The sequence below is a fragment of the Rhinoraja longicauda genome, chromosome 40, assembly GCF_053455715.1.
Source record: "Rhinoraja longicauda isolate Sanriku21f chromosome 40, sRhiLon1.1, whole genome shotgun sequence".
Classification (NCBI taxonomy): Eukaryota; Metazoa; Chordata; class Chondrichthyes; order Rajiformes; family Arhynchobatidae; genus Rhinoraja; species Rhinoraja longicauda.
This window is the reverse complement of record NC_135992.1, coordinates 549,962-571,742: the sequence shown is the minus strand read 5'-3', so window position 1 is coordinate 571,742 and position 21,781 is coordinate 549,962. Positions and strand designations below refer to the sequence as shown.

At 43.6% G+C, this 21,781-nt stretch overlaps 1 protein-coding gene across 1 annotated transcript in view; it reads right to left on the bottom strand.

Moving 5' to 3' along the window:
• Positions 1-21,781, bottom strand: part of LOC144611364 (protein KASH5-like) — a 115,777-nt gene that overhangs the window by 37,935 nt on the left and 56,061 nt on the right. The window contains exons 8-9 of the mRNA XM_078430435.1: positions 12,039-12,199; positions 1,637-1,748 (exon numbers count right to left, since the gene is read on the bottom strand). Of these exons, the coding sequence (XP_078286561.1) occupies positions 1,637-1,748; positions 12,039-12,199 (273 nt within the window). The remainder of the gene's footprint in view (positions 1-1,636; positions 1,749-12,038; positions 12,200-21,781) is intronic.

Genomic DNA, 21,781 nt, shown 5'->3' with positions numbered 1-21,781 from the left:
ACTATCTACAATACCACCCACTTTTATGTCGTCTGCAAACTTGCTAATCATTCCGTGTACGTTCTCATCCAAATCATTGATATAGATGACAAATAAGAATGGGCCCAGTACCAAACCATGAGGCACATCACTGGTCACACCACCGGAGAGAGGGAATGGGTGACGTTTCGGGTCGAGATTCAGGATCAGTTCCTGTGGATTGGAGGATAGCTAATGTTATCCCACTTTTCAAGAAAGGAGCGAGAGAGAAAACGGGGAATTACAGACCAGTTAGCCTGACATCAGTGGTGGGGAAGATGCTGGAGTCAATTATTAAAGAGGTAATAACGGTGCATTTGGATAGCAGTAAAAGGATAAGTCCAAATCAGCGCGGATTTATGAAAGGGAAATCATGCTTGACTAATCTTCTGGAATTTTTTGAGGATGTGACAAGTAAAATGGATGAAGGGGAGCAGTGGATGGAGTGTATCTAGACTTTCAGAAAGCCTTTGATAAGGTCCCGCACAGGAGATTGATGAGCAAAATTAGAGCACATGGTATTGGGGGTAGGGTGTTGACATGGACAGAGAATTGGTTGGCAGACAGGAAGCAAAGAGTAGGAGTAAACGGGTCCTTTTCAGAATGGCAGGCAGTGGCGAGTGGAGTGCCGCAAGGCTCGCAACTGTTTACCATATATATTAATGATTTGGATGAAGGAATTAGAAGTAACACTAGCAAGTTTGCAGATGACACAAAGCTGTGTGGCAGTGTGAACTGCGAAAAGAATGTTAGGAGTTGCAGGGTGACCTGGACAGGTTGAGTGAGTCGGCAGATGCGGTATAATGTAGATAAATGTGAGGTTATCCACTTTGTGGAATTTGTGAATTCTCTGCCAAAGGGCAGTGGAGGCCAAATCACTGGAGGAATTTAAGAGAGAGTGTGATAGAGCCCTGGGGGCTAGTGGAATGAAGGGATATGGGGAGAAGTTGGACACAGGTTACTGATTGTGGATGCTCAGCCATGATCACAATGAATGGCGGTGCTGGTCCGAAGGGCCGAATGGCCTCCTCCTGCAACTATTTTCTATGTTTCTATGTTTCCATGAGACTGAAGAATAAAAACGTTACCCATTCCTTTTTTCCAAAGATGCTGCCTGTCCCATGGAGCTACTCCAGCATTTTGTGTCTATTATCTGGTTATCACCAGATTGTGGAAATGGAACCTTGAGTCCCACCCAGCTGAATAATGGGAGGGGTGATTTAGAAGAAAAAAAACTGAAAACATCTGCAAATATTCAGCATGACATGTAGTATCTGTGGACAGAGTAGTGTCAATGTTCTGGGGCTATAACCTCTTCTCAGACTGAACAAAGAAGGTGATCAAACACATTTTAAATTGCAGCGAAGAGGGAAGGGTGGAGAGACCAATGGAAATCAGGGTGTTCCTATGGACACCAAAGGAGATTGAAGGACAGAAGTGGTTGCAAGGCTGGGTGAAACGGTGGGAAAGAAGGTGATCGACCTACAGGAGATATAAATAAAGGACAAAGATGGGGAAGGAAAATGTAAAAACAATGCTGGAATGGTATGGTTCAAACTGGAGATGCAAAACATAGAAGTTCCAGATACACAAGGAAATATAAACATTATTTTCTCACCCTGTGTGTTGCCCCTGGTACAACCATCAGTTCTTCCCCAATATGTCTAAGATGTGGTTTAGGTTTCACACACTCAGCCATGGAATCTTCATTATCTTTTATACTACAACGTCTGAAAGTCAAACAGAAAATATAATATAAAAGAACAATTTTTTTTTCAGTTTATTATCAGCAAGCTTAGGTGTATTGCATACAGTTCTGATCACCCCATTGCAGGAAGGATGTGGAGGCTTTGGAAAGAGTGCAGAAGAGGTTTACCAGATTGTTGCCTGGATTAGAGGGAATTAGCTGTCAGAAGAGTTTGGACAAATTTTCTGCAGCATAGGAGGCTGAGGGCCGATCTTATAGTAGAAGTACATAAAATGATGAGAGGCATGGATAGGTAACCAGTCAACCTATCCCACCCAGTGTGGAAATGTCAGGCTGGCGTGCATAGCTGAAAGGGTGAGAGAGGCAAAGTTTAAACATGGGGGGGGGGGGGGGAGACATGTTTTTTTTTTACAGAGTGTGGTGGGTGCCTGGGACTCATTGCCAGGGGTGGGTGATGGAGGCAGATACAATAGTAGCGTTTAAGAGGCTTTTATATGGGCACATGGATCTGCAGGGAATGGAGGAATATGGATCATGTGTAGGCAGATGAGATTAGTTTAGCTTTGCATCATGCTTGGCATGATGAGCTGAATTGCATATTGCTGTACTGTATTTATCTGTGCTTTTTATAACAAACTGACTTTCTCTAATGTCTGAGGCATGGCATCTCCTGTTCAATCTTCACTTTTATTTATTTTTTCATATTTTGGTAGCTGTGCACTGCTAGCTGGGCCAACATTTCTTGCCTATGCCTAAAGGTTCCTGAAAAGGTGATGGTGGGTTATCTTTTGAACTGCTTTGGTCATTCTGGAGATGATCCAACAAAGTCATGAGATAGGGATTTTCAAAATTTGAAACCAGTGACGATGAAGGAAACACATTTCCAAATAAGAATAGTATGCAACAGAGGGAAACATGTACCGTATGTGGTTGTGTGCCATGCATCTGTTGCCTTGTCCTTTTTATGGTAAAGGTTACAGGTTTGAGGTGTTGTCCGAGTAGCCAAGGTGAATAACTACTGCATTGTTTTAGATGGAACACCCTGCAGCCAGTGTGTGCTGGTGGATGAGGAAAGGAATTTATGGAAATGTGGATGGGATAGCAATTAATTGGGCTGCTTAATCCCAAATGGTGCCAAGCCTGCTGTTGGAACTACTGTCATCCTGGCAAGAGGCCGGTATTCTAATTTATGTCTTATAGATGAAGTATAGGTGAGTCTTCAACACAGCCTTTGACCTGCTCTTGGAGTCTCTGTATTTATATGACTGATCCCAGTCGAGTTTTTGAGTGCCTCCCACAATTTTGATGTGAGAATGCTAATGCAGGTAAATGCCAAAAGTGGGTGGCAACTCTCTTCTGTTGGTAAAAACTATTCCCTGATACTTTTGGAGCACAAGTCTTATTTGTTAATAATTTAACGCTGCTAAGCGAGTGCTGAAGGCTGGCAAGAACTGCTCAGTGAACAGAATTGAATAATGTGCAATCACACGGAACAACCCTATTTAGACTTTTGGATGGAAGGAGAACCAGCAAAGAAGCAACTGAATTTGATGCTTCCCTGAGGAACTCCTGCAACAATATCCTAGGACAATAACTAACTTCCAAGAACCATTGGAATGCTTTTATCTTGCTGCCCACTGAGTTATTTTACCAGGTCTTTGCGATGCCAGTCAAATGCTGCATTGATTATCAAGGACCATGGCTCTTTTGGAGATGCTTGGACTGAGACTACAATGTGCTGTGGCGCTGTCTGATCGTATCAGCTGTATCTATTGCTCTGAGTCATGTTTTGATATCTTGTAATGAATCACCTTGGGTGAAGACAGCATCTATGATGGTGGTGATTAAGGAGAATGTTTAGATGGCACTTGGGGCTTCCAAACATTGTTGCAAATCCTTCAGCCTTGGGCTCAGCTATCATCGAGGGCTAAAATATTCTCAGTAAAATATTCTCCCCCACTTCAACCAGACCATCACCATTCAGTATTAGACACTGCAGAACTGCAATAACTATTTGAAATGAAACGTTGGTTATGAGATCAGATAATTCTATCTACTCAACGATGCTTTTGTTCTTTAGCACACATGTGCACCAGGGGCGCAACTTCATAAAATTGGCACCCCATTTCACTGGTCTCCGTGTGTACTAGGATTGATTGTAATAGAGTGGTTTCTTTGCCAGACCACAAAGTTACAAATTGCAGTGGTATTTCTGCTGCTGCAGATCCGCAGTGTCTTATGGATATCTAGCTATGTGGCCCAATCTGTTGCAAGTTTAACTCATTTAGCGTGATCATACTGCCACACAGAAAAATGAAAAGATCTGAAGTGTGTAGCCAGGACTGTCTGAACAAGAACTGTAAGGTATTAACTGCTGCCAATACTGTCATGGACTGATACATCTGTCACAGAATTTTCAGCGCATAGGGTGTCTGCAACCATAATCTATATTTGATTTTATGGACTTTTAAGGATGGCAGTGACACAGCTGGTAGAGCTGCAGCATTATAGCACCAGGGACCTGCGCTCGATCCTGGTCTCGGGTGCTGACAATGTGGAGTTGGAATGTCTCGCTGTGACTGCATGGGTTTTTTCCCACATCCCAAAGATGTGCGGGTTTGTAGGATAGGTTGGCCGCTGGCAATTACTGTAGTGTGTAAGGAGTGGTTGAAAAAGCAGAATAACATAGAGCTAGTGCGAATGGGTGATCACTGATTGGCGCAGACATTGATATTCCATGTTTGGACGAAGGTTGTGATAATGTCTGGACCAAAGTGGTCCTGGGCTTTGCCAAACAGGTTAATGTTGAGTAAGTGCCAACTGATGTAGGTTAATTGGCTGGGTAAATGTAAAAATTGTCCCTAGTGGGTGTAGGATAGTGTTAATGTACGGGGATCGCTGGGCGGCACGGACTTGGAGGGCCGAAAAAAGGCCTGTTTCCGGCTGTATATATATGATATGATATGATATGATATGATAGCACTATTATTGACATCATCCATTGGTTTGCTGACGGTTTGACAGGCACATGGGATCCAACATGTCTTCAAAGACTGGATGCAAAATAGGCTTGGTGATAAGAGGCAGAAGGTAGTGGGCAAAGGGTTGTTGTTCTGATTCACCGGTGTACTGCAGAGATTATTTATATATAGAGATATATGTATATATATTTACAATAATTACTGATAAGCAAGTTTGCTGACAGCACTGAAAATGGCAGCATAGTATACAGTGAAGAAGGTTTTGAAAAGATATAGAGAGACATAGATCAGTTGAAAAGTTGGATAAATCAATAGAACTGAACAGCACAGGAACAAGCCCCTCGCCCAACAATGTTAAACTAATCTCATCTGCCTGCACATGATCAATATTCCTCTCTGCCCTGCCTATCCAAAAGCCTCTTGAACACCACTCTTGTATCTGCCTCCGCCACTACCCCTGGCAATATGTTCCAAGCAATCACTACTATGCGTGTAAAATAACTTGCCCTGCTCATCTCCATTACAACTTTCCCCTCTCACCTTATAGCTATGGCCTCTAGCATTAGACATTTCGACTGCCTACCTTATCTATTCCTCTCATAGTTATATGAGCATAGATAGAAAAGTTTTTTTCAAACTGAGGGTGGTGGAACACAAGTTGTGAGAGGAGATGGTGGAGACAGATACAATTATCACATTTAAGAGACATTGGACAGGTATATGGATAAGAAAAGAATAGAGGTATATTGGTTTTATGCAGTCATATTGTAGTGGTATGCATAGGCATCACAGTTGACATGGCTAAGTTAGGCTGAAGGGATCATTTCTGTGCTATATAATTCTGTGATTAGAGTAATCTAGCTTGATAATAATTAGCCAGACTGGATTTGGCCTGACCCCGTGAGCATGACATACCTAAGCAATTGCCACAGGTCAGTATTGTAACTGTATTGCATCAGCTTGGTAGAGGCAATTATTTTTGGAGAACATGGTTTCATTGGCTGCATCCAATGCTCTCATCTTGATATTACGTGAACTGAATTGGCTGATGTCGCAGCAGGTCTGATCTTTTGAACTTGATTGAGTGATTTTGAGAAGGTCGCGATGATGATTGATGGGTATAGGGTAGTGGATGTAATCTACATTAAATTTGAAATTTAGTAAGGCATTTGATCAAATCCATCATGGTAGGCCTATACAGAAGATTAAAATGCATGCAATCCAAGTTGTCTTGGTCATTTGGATTCAGAACCAGTTTACTCATGGAAGGGTATTATTCTGATTGTGCAGGATCTGTGCTGTGATATATATAAATGGGTATTATTCTGGCTGGAGGTCTGTCTGTGACCAGTGGAGTCCCACAGGGATCATTGCTGGGGCCTCTGTTGTGATATATGTTGTGTAAATGATATGGACAGAAATGTAGATGGGTTCTTTAGTAAATTTGCAGATGTTTCCTAAACTGTTAGGATGATACCCAACGATAAGGAGAGTGTCAAAGAAGCAGGATATAGATCAGCTGTTGAAATGGATGGAGAAATGCAGATGGGTTTAATCGGAGCAATTATGAGGTGTTGCACTTTGGGAGGTTGAATACAAGAGAAGAGTACACAGTTAATGGCAAAACCCTTAACCCAAAACCCTTAACTCTGATCGAGTTTATTGATGACATGACTAAAAAGGTTGATGAAGATTGTAGATGTATATATGGATTTCTGCAAGGCATTTGCCAATGTTCTTCATAGTAGGTTGCTCTGGAAGGATAGATCCCATTGAATCCAAGGAGTGAGCTGAATGGATAGAAAATTGGCTTCATGGAAGGAAGCAGAGAGTGAGATGGAAGGTTGCTTTTTGGTCATAGGTTTAAGGTGAGGGGGGGGAAAGATTTAATTGGAATCTGAGGGGTACCTTTTTCACACAAAAGGGATGGGTGTATGAAACGAGCTGCCGAAGGAGATAGTTGAGGCAGATACTATCGCAACGTTTAAGGAACTTTTGAACAGGTATATGGATAGGACAGGTTTAGAGGGATATGGGCCAAATGCCGGCAGGTGGGTAAATGAGATATGTTGATCGGTGTGGGCAAATTGGGCAAGCTTGTTTCCACACTGAATAACTCTATAATCAGAAAAATCCTTCTTTTTCTTCCTGTTCCCGTCTGGCAGAAGATACAGAAGCTTGAAAGCACCATCAGTCTTAGGAATGGCTTCTGCCCCACTGTTATCAGGCTTCTGAATGGTCCTTCCATAAGCTAGGGTGCTGTCCGATTCACATAAACCCCATTGCAGACATTAGACTTTGTCTGTGGAACAGATGCACTACAATACTGCAAATTATATTCTGTAGTTTATATCTTTCTCTTTGCTCTTTCTGTTTTCTTGAGTTTGACTTCATTGTTTTGCTGCACCTCTAAAAAGCTACGACAAATAATAGAAAAATACCCCTAGTCTGTGAGAGCTGGGGCAGAAGAAGACTCACAGGTGGATTACGGAATGGAAAAGATTATGAGTACGATTAACGCATCAATGAAGGACTGCGGCTCATTGGTAAAGGGAAAGAAGCGCCAGGTCTGTTCTTGTGGTTGGCAGAAAGTAACAACAGCAAAGGGCCTTAGAATACATCAGGGAAGGAAGTGCTTGTTAGAGGGAGTGCAGGGAAATCACATTGAGCAGTACGTCTTGAGCAGTACGTTTGTGGGATATCATTACTCCTGTCACTAAGGAGGAGGGAACACGCATTGTAGAGGGGGATGTAGGTGGCAGTGACGTTAATCTGCCAGTCAGGGAGAAGAGCAGTGGGCTGAAACCTAGAGAAACCAAAATGGGCTATGGCAAGAGAAAGGAAGGAATGGGAAACAGTTAATATAGATTTGATAAAGGTGTTAAAGAGTCTGAAAGTGACAGTGAAAAACAAATTAGGTAAGATGGGAGGAAATAGGTGCAGGAGGAGGCCATTCGGCCCTTCGAGCCAGCACCGCCATTGATTGTGGTCATGGCTGATCATCCACAATCAATAACCCGTGCCTGCCTTCTCCCCATATCCCTTGATTCCACTAGCCCCTAGAGCTCTATCTAACTCTCTCTTAAATCCATCCAGTGATTTGGGCTAAACTGCCCTCTGCGGCAGAGAATTCAACTTTCCTCGCCCCTCAAAGCAATGTCCTCAGGTCTTTGACATATCCATCCTGGGTTGTAATGTTAAAATTGTACAGGGCATTGGTGAGGCCGAATCTGGAGTATGGTGTGCAGTTCTGGTCGCCAAATTATAGGAAGGATGTCGACAAAATGGAGAGGGTACAGAGGAGATTTACTAGAATGTTGCCTGGGTTTCAGCACTTAAGCTACAGAGAGAGGTTGAACAGGTTGGGTCTTTATTCTTTGGAGCGTAGAAGGTTGAGGGGGGACTTGATAGAGGTTTTTAAATTTTTAAGAGGGACGGACAGAGTTGACGTGGGTAGGCTTTTCCCTTTGAGAGTGGGGAAGATTCCAACAAGGGGACATAACTTCAGAATTAAGGGACAAAAGTTTAGGGGTAACATGAGGGGTAACTTCTTTACTCAGAGGGTGGTGGCTGTGTGGAATGAGCTTCCGGTGGAAGTGGTGGAGGCAGGCTCGATTTTATTATTTAAGAGTAAATTGGATAGGTATATGGATGGGAGGGGATTGGAGGGTTAAGGTCTGAGAGCAGGTAGATGAGACTAGGTCAGAGAAAGTGGTCGGCGTGGACTGGTAGGGCCGAACGGGCCTGTTTCCGTGCTGTAATTGTTATATGGTTATACTCTTTCTATGACCCCTCATTATTTTATATACTTCTATTGGGTTTCCCCTCAGACTTCAATGTTCCACAAGAGACAATAAAAGTTTGTCCAGTCTTTTCTTATAGCTAATATCCTCTGAACCAGGCAGCATTCTGGTAGATCTCTTCTGCACTACGTCCCAAAGCCTCCACATCCTTCCTGTAATGGGACAAATACATACAATAATCCAAATGTAGTCTAACCAAAGTTTTATATAGCTGCCAAATGACCTCCTGATTCTTATACTCAATGCCCAGACTGATGAAGGCTAACAATAGACAATAGGTGCAGGAGGAGGCCATTCGGCCCTTTGAGCCAGCACCGCCATTCAATGTGATCATGGCTGATCATTCTCAATCAGTACCCCGTTCCTGCCTTCTCCCCATACCGCCTGACTCCGCTATCCTTAAGAGCTCTATCCAGCTCTCTCTTGAATGCATTCAGAGAATTGGCCTCCAATGCCTTCTGAGGCAGAGAATTCCACAGATTCACAACTCTCTGACTGAAAATGTTTTTCCTCATCTCAGTTCTAAATGGCCTACCCCTTATTCTTAAACTGTGGCCCCTTGTTCTGGACTCCCCCAACATTGGGAACATGTTTCCTGCCTCTAACGTGTCCAACCCCTTAATAATCTTATGCGTTTCGATAAGATCTCCTCTCCTCCTTCTAAATTCCAGTGTATACAAGCCTAGTCAAATGTTGGCACAGAACTTCCTCCAATTAAATGAGAGCAAGTCTGAGGTCATCCTATTCGCCCCCCCCCCCCCCCCCCCCGACTCCATCAAATCGATAACAGGCAGTCTTGGAAGCCTATCCTGCCTAGTCAAACCGCATGTCAAAAACCTCGGCATGATATTTGACTCTGCATTAAAATTTGATAAGCAAGTCAACGCTGTGGTAAAAGCCAGCTTCTTCCAACTTCGTACCATAGCTAAAATCAAACCTTTCCTCCAATTCGACGACACAGAAAAAATCATTCACGCTCATTTCCTCCCGCCTAGACTACTGCAACTCCCTATACACTGGGATCAGCCAATCTTCCCTGTCCCGCCTGCAACTGGTCCAAAACGCTGCAGCGAGACTCCTGACGGGTACCCGTAAAAGGGACCACATCACCCCGATTCTGGCCTCTCTCCACTGGCTCCCTGTACGGTACAGAATCAACTTCAAGCTCCTCCTATTCACGTATAAAGCCCTCCTAAATGGACATTTCCCCCCCCCTATATCAAAAATCTTCTAACCCACCTCTCTAACTCCAGGTCCCTCAGGTCCCTCGGGCTACTCACTATCCCGCGGTCTAGGCTCAAGCTCAGGGGTGACCGCGCTTTTACGGTTGCAGCTCCTAGACTGTGGAACAGCATCCCTCTCCCCATCAGAACTGCCCCCTCCATCGACTCCTTTAAGTCCAGGCTCAAAACCTATTTCTACTCCCTAGCGTTTGAGGTTCATTGAGGAGGCGCTGTGAACTGTTTGCGTGCTACTGTATGTTTCATTTTTTTCCTTAGTACCTAATCAGATGTACAGCACTTTGGTCAACGTGGGTTGTTTTTAAATGTGCTATACAAATTGACTTGACTTGACTTGACTAGTCGCCTAACATACCACATATAGACACAAAAAGCTAGAGTAACTCAGCTGGTCAGGCTGCATCTCGGGGAAAAGGACTAGCTGATGTTTCTGGTCAAGACCCTTCTTCACCACATGCTTTTTTTAAACCAGTCTATCCACATATTTTGCCACTCTCAGGAATCTATGGACTTTGACATTAATATCCCTCTGTACATCAGTGCAAACATGAGGTGTAAATGTAAACATGAAGAAAATAAATAATAAAGGCAGTGCATGCAAAACTGAATACAAATCAGAAGCCTCATGTATCTAACAGAACTTCAGTAAAATCATCTTCTTGCATTCAATATGATCTTTATCACAAAAAAATCACTCTCCCCTCTATTTCAATCTTAACTGCCCAAAGAAGAATCATTTCCGTCCTTTCAATGTATGAAATGAAGAGGTATTAAACTTTATATAACCACTGATATTTTCAACATTTTACAAATGACGTTGCTAATTTCTTTTGATCTGCGTTCAATTTTGCATGCACTATCTTTATAATTTATTTTCATCACGGTCAAGTCTGAACCTCAGATTGACCAAAATTAATCATGAGCTTCATAGTCACATCTGCCAAAGCAAACATGTTGTCAGTTTCTCCTTTGACTTCTTCTTCCTTAATGGCTGTGATTCTTTGCTACCCCTTGCTCATACCTTTGTTTTCCTTTATAATAGACAATAGGTGCAAGAGTTCGCCATTCGGCCCTTCGAGCCAGCCATTCAATGTGATCATGGCTGATCATTCACAATCAGTACCCCGTTCTTGCCCTCTCCCCATACCCCCTGACTCCGCTATCATTAAGAGCTCTATCTAGCTCTCTCTTGAAAGCATCCAGAGAATTGGCCTCCACTGCCTTCTGAGGCAGAGAATTCCACAGATTTACAACTCTGACTGAAAAAGTTTTTCCTCATCTCTGTTCAAAATGGCTTACCCCTTATTCTTAACCTGTGGCCCCTGGTTCTGGACTCCCCCAACATGTTTCCTGCCTTTAGCGTGTCCAATCCCTTAATAATCTTATATGTTTCAATAAGATCCCCTCTCATCCTTCTAAATTCCAGTGTACACAAGCCTAGTCGCTCCAGTCTTTCAACATACGACAGTCCCGCCATTCCAGGAATTAACCTAGTGAACCTACGCTGCATGCCCTCAACAGCAAAAATGTCCTTCCTCAAATTTGGAGACCAAAACTGCACGCAGTACTCCAGGTGCGGTCTTTCCTGCAGGTTTTCTAGATTTTTCCCAGCCATGTTTCTCAGTTCTAGTTTCTGGCGAGTTCACTACAAAGCAACAGGGTTGTCTTCGTGGGTGACTTGAACCTTCTCAATATTGACGGGGATATGCTCAGGGCCAAAGGGACAGAATTTGTGAGGAGCGTGTAAACATTGTTTTGCTACCCATTGTTCTTAATCTCCATTTTCACTCCCGAATGTATCGAACTATGTGAAACTCGTGTATAGCATATTCGAGGGCTCTTCAGACTTTCTCCTGGAAATACAATTATTGTCTCAACACAGAGAGCACTTTGCCACATGACAATCCTAATGGTGACAGTTTAAGAGCAACAATCACTCTCACATATTCTATACATTTACAAGGCCCAACATTCCTTTAGCCAACTCTACATTCATGTTTCAGTCATAGAAGTGCAACTATCACATTTGTGCACAGGAAGCAGCACTAATGTCAGTGAAGTAAAAATGTTGAAGTTATATTGAGACATTTGATTTAATTCTCCACTGTGTTCCCACAATATGAGGAACTGAAATGATGAAAAGCCTCATACTTTAAAACAACCATCAAAAGTATACTTTCAAAAGAAAGCAGAGATCTGATTAGCTAACTGAAGGAATAAGAATAATGTCCTATAACAAATAAGAGTTATAGCTCTTGTTTGTAGCTCAAGTTGCTAATCCTGGTACCTAGCGCATGAATGCCTCACTGGTTGGTATCGCTGCATGACTTCTGTCAATTGTGGAGCCAGACTTCCCTTGCACATGTCCCAGACAACCTTAGCGTAAAACAGGTGACTGAATTTCTGCAGAAATTCTTTAGTTTCCTCTTCAATACCTTGCTGCATCAGCTGAAAGTAAAAGAGAAGCAAATCAGTAAGCAGACCGATTATGAAGCAAAAAACAAATCAGATATTAAAAAAAGAATGAGTTACAGAAAGGAATGGATAATCAAAAAAAAGTTGGCAAATTGCAATGTTGTATGTATGTTTTTTGTTTACCTGGATAGCAGGCAAAAAAAGTTTCCTCTCTGTATCCTACTACATGTGACAATGAACTAATATTATCCAATAAAATAACATAGCTCTAAAATAACAACAAATAAATAAGTTGGTGGATTGTGAAAGCAAATGTGGATTGTGGATACAAATGTTAAAGATATTGATCTGTACAGCTTACAGATCAGGGAGAACTTGCTGAATCTTTTCACCTCAAGGTAAGACAACTTCTGGTTGCCCCATCACAGGAGGGATGCGGAGGCTAGCTGAAGAGTGCAGAAAAGGTTCACCAGAATGATATCTGGATTAGGAGGTATTAGCTACAGGGAGAGGTTGGACAGACTTGGATTGCTTGCCTTAGAACGATGGAGACGGGATTGAAGTATATAAAATTATGAGAGGCACAGATAGGATAGACAATCAAAACCTTTTACTAGGATGGAAAAAGCAAATATTGGACGGCATACGGTAGCTTCAAGGTGAGAGGGGCAAAGTTTAAAGGAGTGCAGGCAAGTTTTTTTTTGCACAAAGAATGGTGAGTGGCTCGGGTGTGCTGCTGGGGCTGGTGGTTGAGACAGATACGATTGCGATATTTAAGAAACTTTTGGATAATATGGCGTATGGATATTCAGGAAATGGAGGGATTTGGATTATGTGCATGCAGATAAGAATTGGTCTTGGCATCATGTTTGGCACAGTCATTATGGGCTGAAGGCACTGTTCTTGTGCAGTACTGTTCTACGTTCTATAACTAAAACCGTGTGTAAAATACAAAGCGCTGGAGGAATTCAGCAGGTCAGGTAGCATCTGTGGAGGGAATGGACAGACAATGTTTGCAACGGCAGGAGATGCAACACCTGCAACCTGCACGTGCAACAGGGCGGCACGGTGGCGCAGCGGTAGAGTTGCTGCCTTACAGCACCAGAGACCAGGGTTTGATCCTGACTATGGGTGCTGGCTGTACGTGGTTAGTACGTTCTTTCCGTGACCGCGTGGGTTTTATCCGCGATCTTCGGTTTCCTCCCACACTCCAGAGATGTACAGCTTTGTAGGTTAATTGGCTTGGTATAAATTGTCCTTAGTGTGTGTAGGATGGTGTTAATGTTCGGGGATCGCTGGTCAATGTGGACTCGGTGGGCCGAAGCGCCTGTTTCTGTGCTGTATCTCTAAACTAAACTAAACCTGTCCCTATATCTCCTCCTTCAACTCCATCCAAGAATCCCAGCAGTCTTTTCAGGTTAGGCAGAGGTTCACTTCCTCCAACCTCATCTACTGTATCCGCTATTCCAGGCATGGACTCCTAAATATTGGTGAGACCAAGTGCCGGCTCGGCGATCTTTTCGCTGAATACCTACGCTCAGTCCACCTAAATCTACCTGATCTCCTGGTTGCTAACCACTTTAAGTCCCCCTCTCATTCCCATACTGACCTTTCTGTCCTGGGCCTCCTCCACTGTCAGAGTAAGGCCCAGTGAAAATTGGAGGAACAGCACCTCATATTTCATTTGGGCAGTGGTATGAATATTGACTTCTCTAACGAAAAGTAACCCCTGCTTTCTCTCTCTCTCCATCCCTCCCCCTTCCTACTTCTCCGACCAGTCTGACTGTCCCGATTAAATTTGATCTGTATGCTTCGTTGTCACCTTCTCCGAGCTAATTCAACATTTTCCTTAATCCATATCTCCTTTGTTGTCTTGTTTTCACAACTTACCCTTCCTTATTTCTGTGTCTCCCTCTTCCCTGATTCTCAGTCTGAAGAAGGGTCTCGACCCGAAACGTCACCCAACCCACCCAAACGTCAGCCTGTCCCGCTGACAGCATTTTGTGTCTATCTTCAGACAATGTTCCAGGTCCGGACTACTCTACTTGAGATTGATAGAGTAGAGTGGAGAGAGATGGAAAAGGGAGTAAGGAGTGAGGCAAAGCCTAGCAAGTGATAGATGAGTGCAGGAGGGGGGGGTGATGATTGACAGATGAGTGCAATGTGAGGCAACAGACTTGAGGTGAAAAAGAAACAAAAGGGATAAGGAAAGGGAAGGGGGAAGAGGGGGATAAAAGGGAAATAGAGCTGATTGGAACAAGGAGGGGAAACACGGTAAACAGGGGCGGAGAAATGGTGGAGGAAAAGAAGTGATTTGTCGAGGGTATTAGTTTAATTGGTAGAGTTGCTGCTTTACAGCGAATGCAGCGCCGGAGACTCAGGTTCGATCCTGACTACGGGTGCTGCACTGTAAGGAGTTTGTACGTTCTCCCCGTGACCTGCGTGGGTTTTCTCCGAGATCTTCGGTTTCCTCCCACACTCCAAAGACGTACAGGTATGTAGGTTAATTGGCTGGGTAAATGTAAAAATTGTCCCTAGTGGGTGTAGGATAGTGTTAATGTGCGGGGATCGCTGGGCGGCACGGACTTGGTGGGCCGAAAAGGCCTGTTTCCGGCTGTATATATATATATGATATGATATGATACAGTTGGGTTGTCAGCTATCCAAACGGAATACAAGGTGTTGTTCTTTCAGTTTGCAAGTGGCCTCACTTTGGCAGTGGAGGAGGCCAAGGACATAAAAGTTGGGATAGGAATGGGAAGGATAGTTAAATAGCTAACAACTTGAAGATCCAGCAGGCCTTGGCAACAGAATGCAAATGTGGGGCAAAATGGTTCTCTAATCTATGCTTGATCACGCCGATGTAGAGAAAGCACATCAGGAACACTAAATACAATAGACGAGGTTATAATACAATTTAGATTGTGAACCGGAAAATACTTGAAAGCTACCTGGGAAATTGGCAAGCAGAAATAATGTCTTGAAAAAAGAAACAATTTCAGGGGGAAAAATGTGTTCCACTATAACCTCCCTAAGTAATCAGACATCATTGTCTCTTACGTCTGTCAGTTTCACTAAGGCAGCCCATTGAAATTGATAACGGTTGCTTCTATTTTCACTTGTGCAATGATATTTTATTGAACAATGCAATATATAGCCAGTATTCTTTAGCTCGCAGTAACAAAGATATTAAATAGACCTTAATTTTTGAAAATAACTTGATTTTTGGATCTTCAAGTTGTTAGTTATTTTAACTTCCCTTCCCATTCCTATCCCCCCCAAAAAGTTTTGTGAATCTGAAATCTATGTTGTTCTTATTGTTTTTCTAATGCTATTTTCTGTTACAAAATGTTTCTTAAGAATACAATTCCAGCGTTACAACAGAGCTATCTATGTTGTAAGATAACATGAAACACAATAGTATTTGTGCATCATAAAACTTGATATTGAGAAAAATAGCACAGAATCAATTGGTCCCTAATTACAGAACAAAGACAGACGGCAGGTAGGGAAGCCCGGGATCCAGCATCATCAACACAACAGCAGGACAGAGAGTCTGCAGCCCAGCCTGCTTCAATGATTCAAACACTAGCAATGCAGGGTGCAGAAAGTGATAAACAGTGCCCAGTTCATCACAGATATTGAACTTCCCTCCACTGAAGGGACCAGTGCCTCAAAAGGCAGCTAATATCATCAAAGACCTACACCACCCTGGCCACATTTTCCTCTCACTATTACCAACAGGAAGAAAGTACAAGAGCCTGAAAACCATGACCAGATTCAAGTATAGCGTCTTCTCAGCAAATATCAGGCCCTTGAACATTGCACACTAGCCACACCCTACCTCAGCAAAAAAAACGTCACAAAATGCCGGAGTAATTCAGCGGGTCAGACAGTAACCTTGGAGAACATGGATAGGTAACATTTCAAGTTAGGACCTTTCTTCAGACTGGACCTTCTTCAAATCCATGTTCTCTAGGGAAGCACTCCGACTCGATGAGTTACTCCAGCACTTCATATCTTTTTTTTGTAAACCAGCATCAGCAGTTTGTTGTTCCTACCTCAGCCACTATAATTTGCTTTGTTTTGGTTGCACTACGGACTTTGGTTTTGCACCGTTATGGTCTGGTTACCTCGTATTACTGATCAGTAATTTATTGTATTATTGATTATTGTTTATTTATTTGTGTGTTATTGCACTGATGGACCTTTAAAGCTTCAGCAAGAATTTATTGGTTCTGCTGGCGGTTGATAGTGGATTGGAGGATAGCTAATGTTATCCCACTTTTCAAGAGAGGAGCGAGAGAGAAAACGGGGAATTACAGTCCAGTTAGCCTGACTTTGGTGGTGGGAAAGATGCTGGAGTCAATTATTAAAGAGGTAATAACGGTGCATTTGGATAGCAGTAAAAGGATAAGTCCAAGTCAGCATGGATTTATGAAAGAGAAATCATGCTTGACTAATCTTCTGGAATTTTTTGAGGGTATGACAAGTAAAATGGATGAAGGGGAGCCAGTGGATGTAGTGTATCTAGACTTTCAGAAAGCCTTTGATAAGGTCCCGCACGGGAGATTGGTGAGCAAAATTAGAGCACATGGTATTGGGGGTAGGGTGTTGACATGGATAGAAAATTGGTTGGCAGACAGGAAGCAAAGAGTAGGAGTAAACGGGTCCTTTTCAGAATGGCAGGCAGTGACGAGTGGAGTGCCGCAAGGCTCGGTGTTGGGGCCACAACTGTTTTACTATATATATTAATGATTTGGAAGAGGGAATTAGAAGCAACACTAGCAAGTTTGCGGATGACACAAAGCTGGGTGGCAGTGTGAAATGTGAAGAGGATGTTAGGCGGTTGCAGGTTGAGTGAGTGGACAGGTTGAGTGAGTGGGCAGATGCATGGCAGATGCAGTATAATATAGATAAATGTGAGGTTATCCACTTTGGCGGCAAAAACAAGGAGGCAGATTATTATCACAATGGAGTTAGATTAGGTAAGGGGGGAGGTGCAGCGAGACCTCGGTGTCCTTGTACACCAGTCACTGAAAGTTGGCGTGCAGGTACAGCAGGCAGTGAAGAAAGCTAATGGCATGTTGGCCTTCATAACAAGAGGATTTCAGTATAGGAGTAAAGAGGTTCTTCTGCAGTTGTATAGGGCCCCGGTAAGACCACATCTGGAGTATTGTGTACAGTTTTGGTTTCCTAATTTGAGGAAGAACATCCTTGTAATTGAGGCAGTGCAGTGTAGGTTCACGAGATTGATCCTTGGGATGGTGGGACTGTCAAATGAGGAAAGATTGAAAAGACTAGGCTTGTATTCACTGGAGTTTAGAAGGATGAGAGGGGATCTTATTGAAACATATAAAATTATAAAAGGACTGGACAAGCTAGATGCAGGAAAAATGTTCCAATGTTGGGCGAGTCCAGAACCAGTGGCCTCAGTCTTAGATTAAAGGGGAGGCCATTTAAAACAGGCGAGAAAAAACCTTTATCACCCAGAGAGTTATGAATTTGTGGAATTCTCTGCCACAGAGGGCAGTGGAAGCCAAAGCAATGGATAGATTTAAGAGAGAGTTAGATAGAGCTCTAGGGGCTAGTGGAATCAAGGGATATGGGGAGAAGGCAGGTACGGGTTATTGATTGTGGACGATCAGCCATGATCACAATGACTGGCGATGCTGGCTTGAAGGGCTGAATGGCCTCCTCCTGTACCTATTTTCTATGTTTCTATCTATGACAATTAAATACACTTGACTCTCGTATTGATAGAGAATACAACATTAACAGCATAGTTCACAGCAAAGCTCTGCTAAAGGATTTAGCCTCAGCCAAAGATGTTACCAAAGTGCACAGCAGACATCTGGCTCCTGGGTACATTTGTTGGCCCAGTAAATTAAATACAATTGGTACAATGAGGTCTGGATGCACCAGCCAGCACCTACATTAGGATTAGACACAGCTACAAGCATGCTCACTTCTTCTTAAAATTATTTAAATTTACTATCATCCATTACTAATACTCACGTACAGTAGCTACTAGAAATAAGGACCTGCAGATGCTGGTGTACAATAAAGACACAAAGTGCTGGAGTAACTCATCGGGTCAGACAGCATCCTTCAATAACATGGATAGGTAAAGTCCCATTTACACACGCCTATACCTCTAAGCATTTCCGATTCATGAACCTGTCCAAATGTCTTTTAAATGCATCTGCCTCAAGCACTTAGTCTGGCAGCTTGTTCCATTTATCCACCATCCTCTGCGTGAACAAGTTGTGCCTCAAATTCCTATTGAATCTTTCCCTTCTTCCTTAAACCTATACAGTTGTAATATGACGTTGTAACTATTGTACTCAATTTCTGAACTCTCATGCCCCAATTCAAATGTAAATCATGCTTCCAGCTTAAAAACAGATCCCTTATGGCAGTCTAGTACCTTAACCTGTAAATTTCCCCGGTGTAGGACGAATAAAGGAATATAATATAATATAACCTGATACAACAACAAGAATCATGGTGTCATTGGGCAGTACATCAAAGAAACATTCAGCCCACCTTGTCCATGCTGACTGAGATGGCATGTTGGGCTAATCCACAAAACCCTTCCTATCCGTATATCTGTCTGAATGTATTTTAAAGAGGTCTTAATTGTATGCACTTTTGTAGCTTCTTCTGTGCAGAGGGACCTTGGAGTCCAAGTTCATAGTTCACTGCAGGTGGCAGCACAAGTAGATAGGGTGGAAAAGAAAACATATGATATGCTTGCCTTCATTTCTAGGGGCAGTGAATATAAGAGTCAGGAAGTCGTGATGCAGTTCGAGAGGACTTTGGTTCGGCTGCATTTGGAGTATCACGTGCAGTTCTGGTTGCCCCATTGTAGGAAAGATGTGGAGGCTTTGGAAAGGGTGCAGAGGTGACCCAGTATGCTGCCTGAATTAGAGGTTTCAGCAACAGGGTTAGACTTAGATTGTTTTCTCTGGAATGTCGGAGGTTGAGTGGAGAATTGCCACTTTCGATTGTTGTAGTTGACATACGAAAGAAGAATAGAAGTATATAAAATGATGAAAGGCGTAGATAGGGTGGACAGTCAGAACCTTTCACCCAGGGTGGAGATGTCCAATACTAGAGGGCATAGTGATAAGATGAGGGGGAAAGTTTAACGGAGATGTGCAGGGCGTTTTTTTTAACACAGAGCATAGTGGGGGCCTGGAACACACTGCCAGATAGTGGAGGCAGATAGGATAGTGGTGTTTGAGAGACTTTCAGACAGGCACCTGGAAGTGCAGGGAATAGAGGGATATGGATTATGTACAAGTAGATGAGATCAGTCTCACTTGGCATTAGGTTCGGCACAAACAGTGTGTGCCGATAGACTCAGTCCTGTACCGTCGAGTACTATACAAGACCAAAGGGGTTAATTGAGAGGGGGAAAAATAAGCTTGAAAGAAAGCTTGCGGGAAATATAAAAACTGACTGTAAAAGTTTTTGTAGGTATGTAAAAAGGAATAGATTAGTGAAGACGGATGTAGGTCCCTTACAGTCAGAGACAGGTGAATTTATAATGGAAAACATGGAAATGGTAGAATAGTTAAACGAGTACTTTGGCTCTGTCTTCACTAAGGAAGCCACAAACAATCTCCTGGAAATACTAGGGGACCGAGGATCTAGTGGGAGGGAGGAAATGAAGGGAATCCACATTAGTCTGAAAATGGTGTTAGGTAAACTGTGGGGACTGAAGGCAGATTAATCCCCAGGGCCAAATGGTCTGCATCCCAGAGTTGGCCCTAGAAATTGTGGATGCATTGGTGGTCAATTTCCAATGTTCTCTCGACTCTGGATCAGTTCTTGTGGACTGGAGGATAGCCAATATAATTCCACTTTTTAAGAAAGGAGGGAGAGGTAAGGAGGGAATTATAGACCTGTTAGCCTTACATCGGTAGTGGGGAAGATGCTGGAGACGATTATTAAAGATGTTACAGCAGCACATTTGGAAAGCAATCATGGGATCAGTCAAAGTCAGCATGGATTTATGAAGGGGAAATCATGCTTGACTAATCTTTTGGAAATTTTTGAGGATGTAACAAGTAGAATGGATAAGGGAGAGTCAGTGGATGTGTTGTATCTGGACTTTCAAAAAGCCTTTGACAAGGTCCCACACAAAAGATTAGTGTGCAAAATTAGAGCACATGGTTTTGGGGGTAGGGTATTGACATGGATAGAGAACTTGTTGGCAGACAGGAAGCAAAGAGTAGGAATTAACGGGTCCTTTTCAGAATGGCAGGCAGGGGTGAGTGGAGTGCCACAAGGCTCGGTGTTGGGGCCGCAATTGTTTACCATATATATTAATGATTTGGAAGAGGGAATTAGAAGCAACACTAGCAAGTTTGCAGATGACACAAATCTGGGTGGCAGTGTGAACTGTGAAGAGGATGTTAGGCGGTTGCAGGTTTCAGAATGGCAGGCAGTGACTAGTGGGGTGCCGCAAGGTTCGGTGCTGGGACCCCAGTTGTTTACAATATACATTAATGACTTAGATGAGGAAATTAAATATAACATCTCTAAGTTTGCGGATGACACAAAGCTGGGTGGCAGTGTGAGCTGTGAGGAAGATGCTATGAGGCTGCAGGGTGACTTGGATAGGTTGGGTGAGTGGGCAGAAGCATGGCAGATGCAGTATAATGTAGATCAATGTGAGATTATCCAGTTTGGTGGTAAGAACAGGAAGGCAGATTATGATCTGAATGGTGTCAGATTAGGAGAAGGGGCGTTGCAACGAGACCTGTGTGTGCTTGCACATCAGCCATTGAAAATAAACATGCAGGTACAGCAGGCAGTGAAGAAAGCTAATGGCATGTTGGCCTTCATAACGAGAGGATTTGAGTATAGGAGCAAAGAGGTTCTTCTGCAGTTGTATAGGGCCCTGGTGAGACCACATCTGGAGTATTGTGTGCAGTTTTGGTCTCCTAATTTGATGAAGGACATTCTTACTATTGAGGAAGTGCAGCGGAGGTTCACCAGGTTAATTCCCGGGATGGCGGGACTGACATATGATGAAAGAATGGGTCTGCTGGGCTTGTATTCCTCTAGTTATAGAATCCTCTACTCTTGAAAAAAGACTGAGCATCTTTATCCATGCCCCTCAATAAGAGCTGCGTCCAAAGTTGTAGCCTATCCAAACTCTCCATATCACTTAACCGGCACCAGCCCCTGCCACTCCGACCCCAGCCCCCGGCCCCAGCCACACCGGCCCCGGTCCCTGCCACACCGGCCCCAGCCCCTGCCACACCGGCCCCGGTCCCTGCCACACCGGCCCCGGCCCCTGCCACACCGGCCCCGGCCCCAGCCACACCGGCCCCGGTCCCTGCCACACCAGCCCCGGCCCCTGCCACACCGGCCCCAGCCACACCGGCCCCTGCCACACACCTCTGGTCACAGGTTTCCCTTCAGAAAAACAACCTTCCATGACTACCCTCTGACTCCTTCCTCCAAGCCAATTTTGAATCCAATTGGCTAGCTCGCCTCAGATTCCATGCAATTTAACCTTCCAGTCAAGCCTACCATGTGGGACCTTATCAAAGGGGCCGGGGTCCCTGTCCCTTAAAGTCCATGTAGATAACGTCC